This window comes from Paroedura picta, chromosome 6 (assembly GCF_049243985.1).
Source record: "Paroedura picta isolate Pp20150507F chromosome 6, Ppicta_v3.0, whole genome shotgun sequence".
NCBI lineage: Eukaryota > Metazoa > Chordata > Lepidosauria > Squamata > Gekkonidae > Paroedura > Paroedura picta.
In genome coordinates this window covers 34,618,590-34,631,598 of record NC_135374.1, presented here as the reverse complement: position 1 = coordinate 34,631,598, position 13,009 = coordinate 34,618,590, and the positions used below count along the sequence as shown (strand labels likewise).

The following is a 13,009-nucleotide window of genomic DNA, read 5'->3' as shown; positions in this document are numbered from 1 at the left end:
GGCTGATAATGTGTACGATATGTCGCACGTAATGTAGCAGAAAATGTAAACCTATATAATTCTATGATAACATGAATTTTGTCAGAAATTACTGGCATATGTAGTATAGCTAGAATGGAACTTTAAGATGCATAGTACTAAAATTTTGTCATGGCCCTGTAAAGTTTGTGAAGTGTACAGAATCACCATTGGAAACCATAACATTCAAAAAACAGTGGGGGAACATTTTAACCTTCCAGGACATTCATTTGCTGACCTGAGAGTAGCAGTTCCCTTACAAAGAAATTTCAAAGGGAGATGAGATAAAGAGACTGCTGAACTGCAAATGATAATGAAGCTCAAGAAATGCATCCTCCTGGCCTGAATCAAGACCTAGGTTTCCCGACTCATTTACCAATGCTGATTTCCTCATGCATACTACCCCTCTGCATATCACACCTGCTATTTTAATTCACTTGCTATTGTCATTTGACATATAAAATCACTCCACTCTCCAGGATACAAGGATCCAGGATCAGCCTAAAGAAGGATAAACCTAGATGTGTATTCTCCATTCATGGATAGCCATTGGTCTAGGCTTACTAGTTGCCTAAGTGGGGTAATCAACCACCTGACAGTTTGGCCCACACACCTTCCCTTGTGCTCAGACTAGTGGGAGAAATCTGGAGGGGAGGATGAAATAATATTGTATAATGCATTAACCTCACTTTGGGATGAAAACCTGAAAGTAACATTAGCATGTCAGGCAACTCATTTTAGTTTGAGGCAAATTTTAGAGAGATCTGATATCATTTCTAGGCTTTCACCCATAAATTACATCAGTGCATTGAGTGATGTCACTTCCTCTTCTTACCCTACCTCCAAAACTCCTGGTGATGGGACTGGCAACCTTAAATTGGTCACAGAGGACAGAAACCTATGCATGTTGATAAAAAATGGTGATTGGAATTGCTTGCCCAACCACCAGTCTCCCTGTACCATAACTTCTGCACAGGAGAAGCTATGGATGTCTTCTCCATAGGTTATGAATTCATGATTCATATCCTGGAAAACTTGACAACATTTCAAGAGGATTTCATCATATGGTCACCTTGTACAATACCAGGGATCTTTCATTTTGGTTACAGTCCTCTACACAGTTTTTTGGAAGTAAGTCCTGTTAATGATATTTACTTCTGAGGAGGCCTGCTTAGGAGTCCTCCCTTTGAAAGCATTGGTGGAGTTCATGCCACCATAATTTGAAGCTAGATCTGATTGTGACTTCTTAATGGAGGAAAGGAAGAAGAGCTGTGTTCTATATACTGCTTTTCATTGCCTGAAGGAGTCTCACAGCGGCTTACAATTGCCTTCCCTTCTTCTCCCTACAACAGACACCCTGTGAGGTAGATGAGGCTGAGAGAGCTCTGAGGGAACTTCCTGAAGGTCACCCAGCTGACTTCATGTGGAGGAGTGAGAAATCAAACTCTGTTTTCCAGATTAGAGTCCACCGCTATTAACCACTATACCATGTTGGTGTAGTAAGATGTAAGAGCCTTGAAGGAATGAAAAACAAGGGATGTTTAAGAAATCGCCTGGTAATCAGAATAATAGCTCAAAGGCATACACAGAGGGAATTAATAACTAAGCTTTTCTACTGTCTAGCAAGAATGCCCCATAAAACTTGTTATTATTGTAGAACAGCAGATTCAGCACAACCAGATACTCAACTGGAGATTTACTTAGAAATATTGAAATACATATCAGAGAGTGAATTGTCTTACAGTGCAAAATTCAGCTTTATCAAGAGTATACCAGAAAAGAAATGACAGTGACTGGATTTTAAAAATAGTGGTTTCTGTTTTATTTTTTTTTAAATACCTGTGACTAGAGTTTCATTTTGGGATGCATCTTCCTGACAATTTTGGTCCATCTTCAAGTATTTCACCTCTTTTAAAAATACATACACTCATAACCTCTTAAGTGCCCCCCTCTTGCGAGTCCCTTGGACTGCAAGGCGAACAAACCAGTCAGTCCTAGAGGAGATCAACCCTGACTGCTCTTTAGAAGGCCAGATCCTGAAGATGAAACTCAAATACTTTGGCCACCTCATGAGAAGGAAGGACTCCCTGGAGAAGAGCCTAATGCTGGGAGCGATCGAGGGCAAAAGAAGAAGGGGACAACAGAGAATGAGGTGGCTGGATGGAGTCACTGAAGCAGTAGGTGCAAACTTAAATGGACTCCGGGGAATGGTAGAGGACAGGAAGGCCTGGAGGATCATTGTCCATGGGGTCGCGATGGGTTGGACACGACTTCGCACATAACAACAACGAGAATACCAAGCATGAATGTAATAACCATATGTTTACAAAACTTTGTGTCATACAGGCACATACATCAAGGAGCTATAATGGGTTTGTGTTGCGGATGACTTTGCCTCACCATTGTCTCTAAAATAATCTTTTACTGGTTTATCTTGCAGTCATAGTGCCTCCTGAGACCAGCCACCACAAACACACAGGGACATCTGATACTGGGCCATAACGGCTGCAAAACTGAGGTTGCCTCTTTTTTGTTCAAAGTGAGAAGTGCAAACCTGTTTTCTGCTTATATGGTAGCACTTCTGAAACCAGTGAGATAGCCTGGGAATGCTGAAAAAGAAATTTGCATCCCTCTTCCTTAATTTTGTATAAATTTCACAGATGCTGGTCCCAACTTTCGTCTCACCCCAACATTGTTTTCTATATCCAGGAGCCTCTGGAGCATGAGGAATGTGATAGGTCCCATGTCAGACCCTTGTAAAACTTTCATGATCAGGACCAAAAGCGTCTGATCTGATAATAGATAATTAACTCAAGAGTCTTTGCCATCCTAATAAGCTGTTGGAGTATAATTTCAAATCTCTTGCAGAAGCTTATTAGAGATGGGTTGCTGACAGTTTCCCTGGTGAAGGCATTGAGGTACGTTCTGATTCCACCTTGGTCAAGACCCTCCTCCAAGTCTGATGGAGGAAGCCCACTTGTGGTTGGCATCTAAATTTCCTTGTTGATGCCAAAGAGGCTGGATGTTTCTCAGGACTGATGTCAGAGGCATCATAAAGAACTGATAGGTATTAGGTGACTGCTGCTCCCATTGGCCACATTGAGACAAATATATTGGTGGGTGTGGGAAACATGGGTTCTGCAGTGGACACCAGAGACACCATGGAGTTCTCAGAAGGGACAACTGCTCAGCTCTGATCCTTGATAATGATGGAAATTGCTAAAGTTATTGTGAGCCCCAAGAATGTAGAGAAGAACCTTCTCAACACCATGTAAACCCCATTGAATAAAATGAGACTCAGAACTTCAGAAACGTTGGAAGCAAAGGGTTGTGTTTCTTTAGGTATTTCATTGAAACACAATTCTCTTAAAGAATACATGCGAGACATTCATCTCCATTCCTAGTCTATGTTAAGAATCACTAGACATAGTTAATACGTATGATTAAATATATCCTCCTTGCTAACAAACATGAAGTCTATTACCTGGTTTTGCAAACACTCAACACCTGTTTTCTGTTTACTATATTCCAAACACTTTAAACACCTCAATGCTTATGAGCAATAATTCATTATGAATAACAATATACAGATCATGGGGATTTATTAAGTACAACCCATCATAATCTATCCATCAAGGTGACAGGCAATCATTTCTTGGATTCCAGCTGCCAATATGACTGAAAACACCTTATCTACTATACACTCAGTAGTTTCTGGGAATATTAGCTTTTATGTGGCACTATGACCTCCACTTCCCCTCACTATTCATGTGGGTGTTTCATGCTGCGAAGCAATAAAATCTTCCAAACTAAAAAGTAGTAATAAACTCAGGCTACCATCCTGCAATGATTTAATCATGCTAAGAACAATGAGACATGAGTGCACAGAGCTATGGGCAAGTCTGCATGAAAGTGCAGACATTAGAAGCACAGAGGAGGAGATGAGTCACTCTTCTGCTACTACATTTGAAGCAGAAAAGAGAGTTGCACTTGTAACTGCTGTTCATTGAGTGGCCTTCTGTGCATGAAACACATGGGATTGCATTTCCACAAGACTGCCATGGAGAGGATCTAGCAAGCTTTTAAAAGGTGATATCAGCTCCCAAGAGTGCTCCCCCTTCCCTCACAGAGGTTGACTGTCCTGCCCAAAGTCACACTCGGAGTGGTAAGCATGCTGTGAGATGATGATGATGATGATGATGATGATGATGATGATGATGATGATGATGATGATGATGATAATAATTTATTATTTCTAACCCACCCTTCTTAGTTGCTCAGAGCAGGTGACAACAGTAAAATCAACACAAAGGTTTAACATGTTAAAGCATTTATAATTTATCCAGCAACCCCAACTAAAATTTCAATTCCTTTAACAGAGAGCTAATCTTCTAGTTCTCCTCCTCCCAGCAGTGGATGTTATTGGTTATTGGTGGATGTTATTGTGGACCTTGACCATAAATCTGGTGGGAACAGTTGGATTACTAGCATCCCTAAAGTGCAGAGCCAAAAGCTGGTGTATACTTTTAACAATTCAGTAGAGGTATTGAAGTATTTATTTGGATTACCAAATTACTTAAGAGTGAGAGGACAATCACTGAGGAAAATCACCCTTTGAAAATGGGACATATCTAGAAACCGTTCGGGTTGGACCCTACAATAATGCAACATAGAACAAAGAGACATTTTCTTTATTCTGTATAAATTTTGAAAATACTGTTAGTAGCCTAGGGATAGTTTTTTTCCCCTCTCTTTTTGATTGTAGACTCTACAAACCGTCCCTTTTGTCCGTATTTGTTCATAAATCTGGTGGAGCAGCTCCATCTTACAGGCCCTGTGGAACTGATTAAAGTCCTTCAGGGCTCTGACCTCTCCCAGGACCTTGTTCCAACAGGCTGGGGCCAGGTCCGGAAAAGCCCTGGGCATAGTCAAGGCCAATTTCACATATTTGGGGCCAAGGAGCAGATGCTGATCTGAAGATCATAAAGTTCATGGGTGGTGCTAACCCTCCCGAACAGTTAGAACAGGTAGAACAGGTAGAACAGTTCTGCTCTGAACCATGACAAGCATACATTAGTCTGAATGAAAAAAGACTTGAATTAGCAAGTTAATTCATTCAGACGTGGGGGGATGGTTATGTATGAGGAACCCCTCATCACTGCCCAATGACCTGTGTCCTCCACTACCAGCCTAGGCTTATGCCAAAGCCAGACTCCATGTTCTCTAGTCAGCCAGGAATCAGGCCTGGCCAGACTCCATTTTCAGCTTAACTAAAGCCACTGGTCTGACCTGACAACTGCGTAGATTCATATTGGGGTAAATATTAGGGTTATGGTTAGGATTTAGATTATGTATGGTTTGGAATGGGGAGTGCTTAGTCTTCAAGGGAGTGTTAGGGCTAAGGACGAGTGTTTTGGAAAGGCCATGGGATATAAAACTTTTTTTACATTATTTTACATGTAAAATATGTAAAAAAAAAAAAAGGATCGTATTGGGATTAATGTTAGGGTTAGGGTTAGTTATGGTTCAGTTTAGGGAGTTGTTAATCTTAGATGCAGTGTTAGGGCTAGGGAACAGTATGAGTGATGGTTCATAAAGTCCATGGGCTATTTAAACAATTACATTATTTTACATATAAAAACGTAAAAAATAAGGATTCATATTGGGATTCATTTTAGGGTTAGGGTTTGGGTTAGCTTACTTATAGTTCAGGATGGAGAGTGGTTAGTCTTAAAGGGAACAAACATTACAACTATGGAAGATATAGAGTGATTGTTCAGAATGGCCATGGCATGTATAAATATTTTTTCAAATTATTTTAGATATAAAAATATATTTAAAACATAAAGATTCATATTGGTTTTAAGTTTAGGGTTAGGGTTAGCTTACCTATAATTTAGGGTTAGTCTTAGAAGGAACATTAGGGCTGGGGAAGAGTTAGAGTGATGTTTCAGAAAGGCCATGGGATGTAGAAATATTTTTCACATTATTTTGCATAATATAAACATGTAAAAATAAGGATTCATATTGGGGTTAATTTTAGGGTTAGGGTTAGGGTTAGCTTCAGTATGGTTCAGGATGGGGAGTGGTTAGTCTAGGTAAGTGTTAGGGCTAGGTCAGTTTTAGAGCAATCATTTGGAAAGGCCATGGGATGTCTTTCTAGTCTTAATTCCTCCAAATCTTTGTTTCATGCTTGAACAGATGGGGAAACTGGACCGTCCCATCCCATTTTATTTGGATCAGCTATACCAGTAGCCGATCAAGTCAAATAATCTGTAATCGGCTTCACTAATACCTATATAATACTGGTAAGGTATTTTTAGGGGGTGGGGTTTGGGCTCAGTTTAGTCAAATCCACATACCTAGCTCAAACTCCAAATAAAAATTGCATGTCTTCACAGATGTTATTTTTTCTATTCCTGAAGTTAGTCTTTTGGGAACAGCTCAAGTGAGTTAAAGTTGTACTTTTATCTGTATTTATTCAGAAGTCCAGTGGCACTATTAAGACCGACAAAGATTTATTCAAGGTGTGAGCTTTCGAGTGCAAGCACTCTTCATCACACTCAAAAGCTCACACCTTGAACAAATCATAGTTGAAGGCGCCACTGGACTCTGATTTTGTTTTGTTGTGCTGCTTCAGACCAACACGGCTACCCACTTTAATCTATTCAGAAGGTTGTCATTGGAATCGCAGAACCTGTAGTTTGAGTCTCAACTGGGGTGGTTCCACAGAGCTCTGTATTCTCACTTGCATTTGTTAATATTTAAGTAAAGCCTTTAAATAAAATTAAGTCTCACTACTTGGTGTTAATTTCATCTTTGTAACTGAAGTTTTCTCATGCCTGTGCATTTTCACACAGCCTTATGAGAGGTATGGCTCCCATGTCATTTAGCTGCCTGTACTGACCACCCATGACCCTGAGTAGAATCAATTTCACTTACTGCACAGGGGCAAAAAGCACCTGCAAGCGCCTGATTGACTAGCGTAGCTGTGAGCCAACCAGATCTGAGCCGCAACTGTCAAACATAGTATGCTCATCCATAAATCTCTTGGTAACAAAATGCCAGCAGTCTCTTTTGACCGTTTCCTCTTGCAGGCAGTTGAAGTGTACTGCTGAAAACTCTTAGGCTTTCTTTGTATTAACCCCTGCCCTCACCCTGATGATTGTAGAATGACCTTTGGGAAGCACCATAAAAGGGAGCTACTTAAGAGCACTTTCTAAGGAGGATAGTGGCAGGTTATAGTCTGGCTCCTGAGATTGGTTTTTATTTAGGTTTCTGTTGCAGTTACTGTTGTTATTACAAGGAGTTCTTTTAACATTGTTTTTTTTAATTACCTGTCATTTTAAGCTTGTATTCCAAATTGGAAAAAGTGGGTTAGAAGCATTTGAAATTAATACATACATAAACTTAGGCAAAAAACAAACAAACAAACAACTTTCATATTAACAGTCATACAAAGAATCATATCCTCATTATTATTTCACACTAAGAGGTTCTTAGTTTAGATTGATCTAATTAGATTGTTGAATTTTCTAGCTGAAAGGTAACCAAGGCCCTATGGATATCAATTCTCTCCCTGGCCAGTGACTTCCCTTCTGATCTTTTGTTGGAAAAAGTCTCAGGATCCGGAACTGACCCCTTTCTCTCTCTTCAACCAATATGAAGGCATACCTATAACGCATCTTTCTCCATTCCTTCCTTCCATGTTGCAGACAGATTCTGACCAATTATCTCTGACCTGTTAGCAGAGAAAAAACCAAATACTACTTTAATGTAGGCTAAATGTGAGGAATGGTGGTTATATCAGATGTGGTTGCCTAGAAAAAGATTAAAGGTAATCTGAAAGGCCAAGATCCTCTGTCTATAGCTTGTCTGAATTTCATTAGGAAGCAATTCTTGGGCTGTAAATTGGGCAAAGTGATAAGTCTAGACTATGAGAATGTGCCCTTCCAACAGGACTAAAATAAGAACCACTTCTTGGAAACCAGAAAGGCTTGAAATAGCCTTATTGATGACTAATGTTTCAAAATTAATTTTGTATTTTGGTGTTTTTTTAAAAAAATCAATACGATTGTATCTGGTATCTGCTAGTAGCAGTAACTTGATGGAGTGCTTATGAAACTCTAGTCACTGAAACAAGATGAGCAAACTGGAGTACAATACACAAGAAAAATTGGAAGCTGAATCTCATATACAAAATATTATTAATACTAATTTCCACTTATTACCAAGCAGCTTCCATGCATGTATAACATTGCCTTTTGCACCCCATACATGACTTTAATTAAGATCTAACTTATTCATGACTATAATTCAGATCTAACTGCTTGTTGAGTGAAATCAGTTTAATTAGTCCCAGCGGGCATTTATATGAGTAGTAGGTTTCCTTTTCATCTTTATGTTTTGGCAAACAGGAAGGATAGTGGATTATCATTTTCAGACTTTTCTCATTTAGAAAACCTCACTGAAGCTGGTGGGAGAATTTCAATGGCAAAAACATTACTATAAAGGTCTACCATAAAGGCCCCCATTTTAGTTTCGTTCATTTTACATGACATGTAGTAGGAGCAAAACAATGAGGATGATTATCCAGCACAAAGCTCATAAACTTTTCATAGCCACTTGTCTGATTTAGTATAAAATAGGATCGTACATGTTTACTTAACCTTTGAATGGGACTCAAACCTTTCAACTTCCTAACCTTTGAAGAGGATTCAAAAGGCTGCAACCATAAAGTCATACTTTATTTTCCAGTGCTCTGTGTAGTGATCATCTTTGCTGTCTATTTGTAATATAAAATTGGCAAGGCAGGATTCTTAAGCTCTCAAACTCCCAGTGTGCTATTGATCTGTATATGGGCATCCTCATATATATGAAAGTGGTGCTCTATAATCAATTTGAGACTTCATTCTATAGGTCAACCTGCCTTTACATACAAAGATACTCTCAAGGCCAGAATCAAAACATGGATGATAAACATTTCAGAAATTGCTGCATTAAAGAAACCAATAGAAAGGTAAGTCAGAATACGCCTTATTTGTGGGGAATGACATTAACAGTGCTATGCTAAGCAGAGTTACACCTTTCTAAGCCATTAACTTCATAAGGAGTACTTAGCATGGCATGTTTATTATTTTTATTTTCTCAACATCCTCCAAGTAGTTCAGGACAGCTGCAGACATGACCCCCATTGGATCTTCACAACAACCCTCTAAGGGAGGCTGAGTAGAGTTCACTGGTCCAAAGTCATTAAGTGAGCTTAGGTGATGGCTGGGGGTTTGAATCCTGGTCTCACCATGGTTGACATTCTAACCATTGTATCACACTGGCTCTGAAATGTATCATTTGTACAGAATTAAAAAAAAAACATGTTGTAAATCCAGTAAAATTAAAGCCATCCCTTAAAGTAAGACCATTTTATTTATGTCTATTATACATTCAGTTGCACCTGAAAATCTAGGACTGGATTCTATTTCATGTCAGAAGCTATAAAAATGAAGAACTCAAACTAGTAATGGCTACACACTCATCCATCATAGCAACGAGGAAATAGAAAATGTTATGATAGTGTTGAGAAAACGTTCACCCATTTTTCTTTAATGAACTGTGATGCATAATACTTCTGTATATTTCTGTTGCAACATTTAGGGTGCTGCAATCCCACTTATTTCTGTATGTCCCGTAGAAACATTTAAATATTTTCAGCTATAAAGTCTGTATCTAAATATTTCAGGTCAATTTTACCACTAAAAAGTTACTTATAATGAAAAGTTATTGATAATGTCTTCAAAGATTAACTTAATTGCCAAAACTATAGTTACTGACAATAAGGGAGGAATCTAAGAAGGTTTGTGGTTGAAGTTGTGATTTATTAACAGAAAAATAGGACTTTGAATAATACAAAAGCAAAGGATGCCCAAATGCACTGTAAAAAAAAGAGGCTAATTACATAGGAACCCAATAGGTCTCATGCATTACAACTGTGCTTGGTCACATTTGGGTTTAAGTGTATGACTTGCAATATATTAAATAAACAATTTACAGGATCTGGACTAAAATTATCTCGGTTTGCTGTATTTAATATAAAAGTTGCAAGGTGGCAGTATATCCTTAGACATGAGTATCTCACTTTCCTTCATTCTGATAGTTTATTTCCTTTTTCATGATTAAATATAATGGTATCCTTAATTTGATCTTAGGAATCACCTTTTGAGGTCCTGGTTAACATTCATACATTGCTGCTACTAAAACAGTAAATAAAACCAATGAGCATATTTCTCCAGAACCCACAAGGCAGACTAATATTTAGCAGCTGAATCCCACTGGTCATTTGATTATTTGAAGTCCTGCCTCTACATCTTGTGATACCCATGAACGAGTGAATAGGATGGTCTGTTAAATAAGTACTGTACCAAGGCAATGTCATAATGTCTGAATGAAAACTGATGTGCCATTGTTGATGGTTCCTTTGCTTCATTTTCCAATCAGTGTGATTCTTGGGAGGGAATTATCTTAACCATAGTGCCTCTATATATTTTGGAAATGGCACTAGGGGCAGTCCGGTGTCTGGACTCTGTTTTTGGCGCAGGAGGCCAATACGGGCACAGCTGGCCGCACCCAGATTGGGCCAGCCCCCACAACACCTACCCCAAACATTGGCTGCGATGTGCGTGCCAGTAAAATGACCTTTAGACACAGCGTCTAATTCTACAAGCGATACTAACTGCAGCAGGGAGATTCAAAGGCAAAAGAATACAATTCAAAAGTAGTTACACAGTGGACAGCCAAACATTGTAAATCATGGCAGAAACCTTGGGGATTCTGACACCACCTGAAGGTTGGCCACCCCTGGGTTGGAAATATTCCTTGAGGTTTGGAGGTGGAGCTTCGAAATGGTACAGTGCCTCAGAGTCCATCCTCCAAAGCAGGAATTTTTGCTTGCAGAGCTAGAGATGAGCAACCATAGTAGTGACAATGGTAGAGGCTTGCAGGCTGATAGTTTTAGTGAATTGAAATTCCCATTTTGAAAGCAGTGGGAAAAATCTTCCCCCAAAGGCAATTGGGAGTTACATATTCTGTTCTTGAGTGTAAACATCATGATTGGCATAAATTCAAAACCCTTAACACAGATTAGATGTTAACCAGAGACCTTTACTTCCCATCAGAGGAGCAAAATAATGATATATATGATCTCCCCCCCCCCCCCCCGCTAGTACTCAAGTACTTCGTTGGTCTAACCATAGAGACCATCTGCCCTGGAAATTCCTAAAGTGATCAGAGCTTGCCCTGTGATCTGCTGAAACCCGTTAGGCATTCAGGTGCTCTTCTGAGTCCAGTTGGCCTCAGGTACAATTCCTTCTTTTGCCAAATTACTGTGCATAGCCTGAGATTCTGCCTGACATTCCTGCTGCTGGCTGGATTCTGACTGAAGCTTATTAAAAAAACTGACAGAGACTGAGTTTTCTTTGATGTACATTTCTGCAGCAGCATACCTTAAATATGGTTATATACATATTAGCAGGAAGACTATTCAAAACATATTGTCTTCTATGAAAAGACATTAACATTTAGTTCTGATTTGTTGATGTTGTCCTTTTCCTAATGCCTTATACAATACAGCATTGTAGTTCAGTTAAAAATTGACTGCCTGGGTTAATTATTAAAAGTCAAGAGAGCAAAGTTTATTGCCTGGTTTTGTATCACTAATTGTTTTAATAACCATAATCCATAAATACAAAATTATTGGTAACCTCCCTGAATGAGAACCTGTTTAAACTGTGTGCTATGCACATGCACAAAGAACAGGAAGTGGGTGGTAGCCCCAGCTTAACAAAGGAATTTCCTAGCCATGTGGAGTGGAAAATCCCAAGCACGTACCTAGTCTAACTGGAGGTAGCCACTCCCTGAAGGAATTAGTCACTCCTTCAGTCTAGCAAACCTTATAGGGTTGTTGCTATTGTGAGAATAAAATGCAGAACATTGTAATCCACTTTACATCCCCATCTGGGAAAAGGATGGAGTATAAATAAAAATACCCCATTTCTGAATGCTGGGAGTGTGTGTGCAAAGTATTTGTTTGTTTCATTAATACACAGTAATGATGCTAATTTCTGACTCCAAAGGAGGCAGCCTTGGCAGAAGGGTTCCACCACAGGAAAGTGGTGGTGGCAGGGGCTGTTTCTTTTCCTGTTTAGGAATGCAGTAGGAATACCATGTTCCTAAACAAAAAAAAGAAAATGCCCCAGGCAGCTTGGTGGCACTGCACAGTGCTGTGAAGCCCCCAAGGGCATTTTGTGTCCCTTCTGGGATACTGTAATCAGCCCAGGGCAAGGAGAGTAGCTGGGCCTGGATCGCCCAACTCTTCCCTGCCACACAGGCCTGGCCTAGGTCCTGATGGCTCCTTCAGCATGGAAGGGAATGTAGGAAGAATTCACATTCCCTTACTGTAGGGAGCCCTGAGATGACGCCATGCCAGCTCCAATGTCATCTGGAAGCAAGGATTACAGAATCATAGAGTTGGAAGGGCCCATACATCTAGTCCAACCCCCTGCTCAACACAGGATCAGCCCACAGCATCCTAAAGCATCCAAGAAAAGTGTGTATCCAACCTTTGCTTGAAGACTGTAAAGGACCGAGCATGAAACACCATTGACAACTCTTTGTGTGTGGTTCTCTAACCAATTCTCTATCCACCTAACTATCTGAAAATCCAGATTGCACTCCTTAGCCCTGCAATCAGATGAGCACCAGCCTGGGTCTAATCCCTCATCTGGAAAAGGTACAAATCTACTTTCCAAAGTATCTGTTTCCTCCAGGGGAGGTAATCCCTGAAGTCTGGAGATGAGCAGTAATTCTAGGTCCCACTTGGAGGCTGGCATCCCAACATCAACCAACCTGACATTAGGGGATCATTTCTAGGGTGGGGGGAATGTTTCACAGTCTAGTGCAATTTATGAATCTTCTGTTTTAGCAATGAATGGAGTAATCC

General features: G+C 39.8%; 1 protein-coding gene across 1 annotated transcript in view; it reads left to right on the top strand.

The window, feature by feature from the left end:
- The first annotated feature begins 3,590 nt into the window (after positions 1–3,590).
- RPL24 (ribosomal protein L24) overlaps positions 3,591–13,009 on the top strand; it is a 354,788-nt gene continuing 345,369 nt past the window's right edge. Inside the window, exon 1 of the mRNA XM_077342129.1 lies at positions 3,591–3,595. Within this exon, the coding sequence (XP_077198244.1) occupies positions 3,591–3,595 (5 nt within the window). The remainder of the gene's footprint in view (positions 3,596–13,009) is intronic.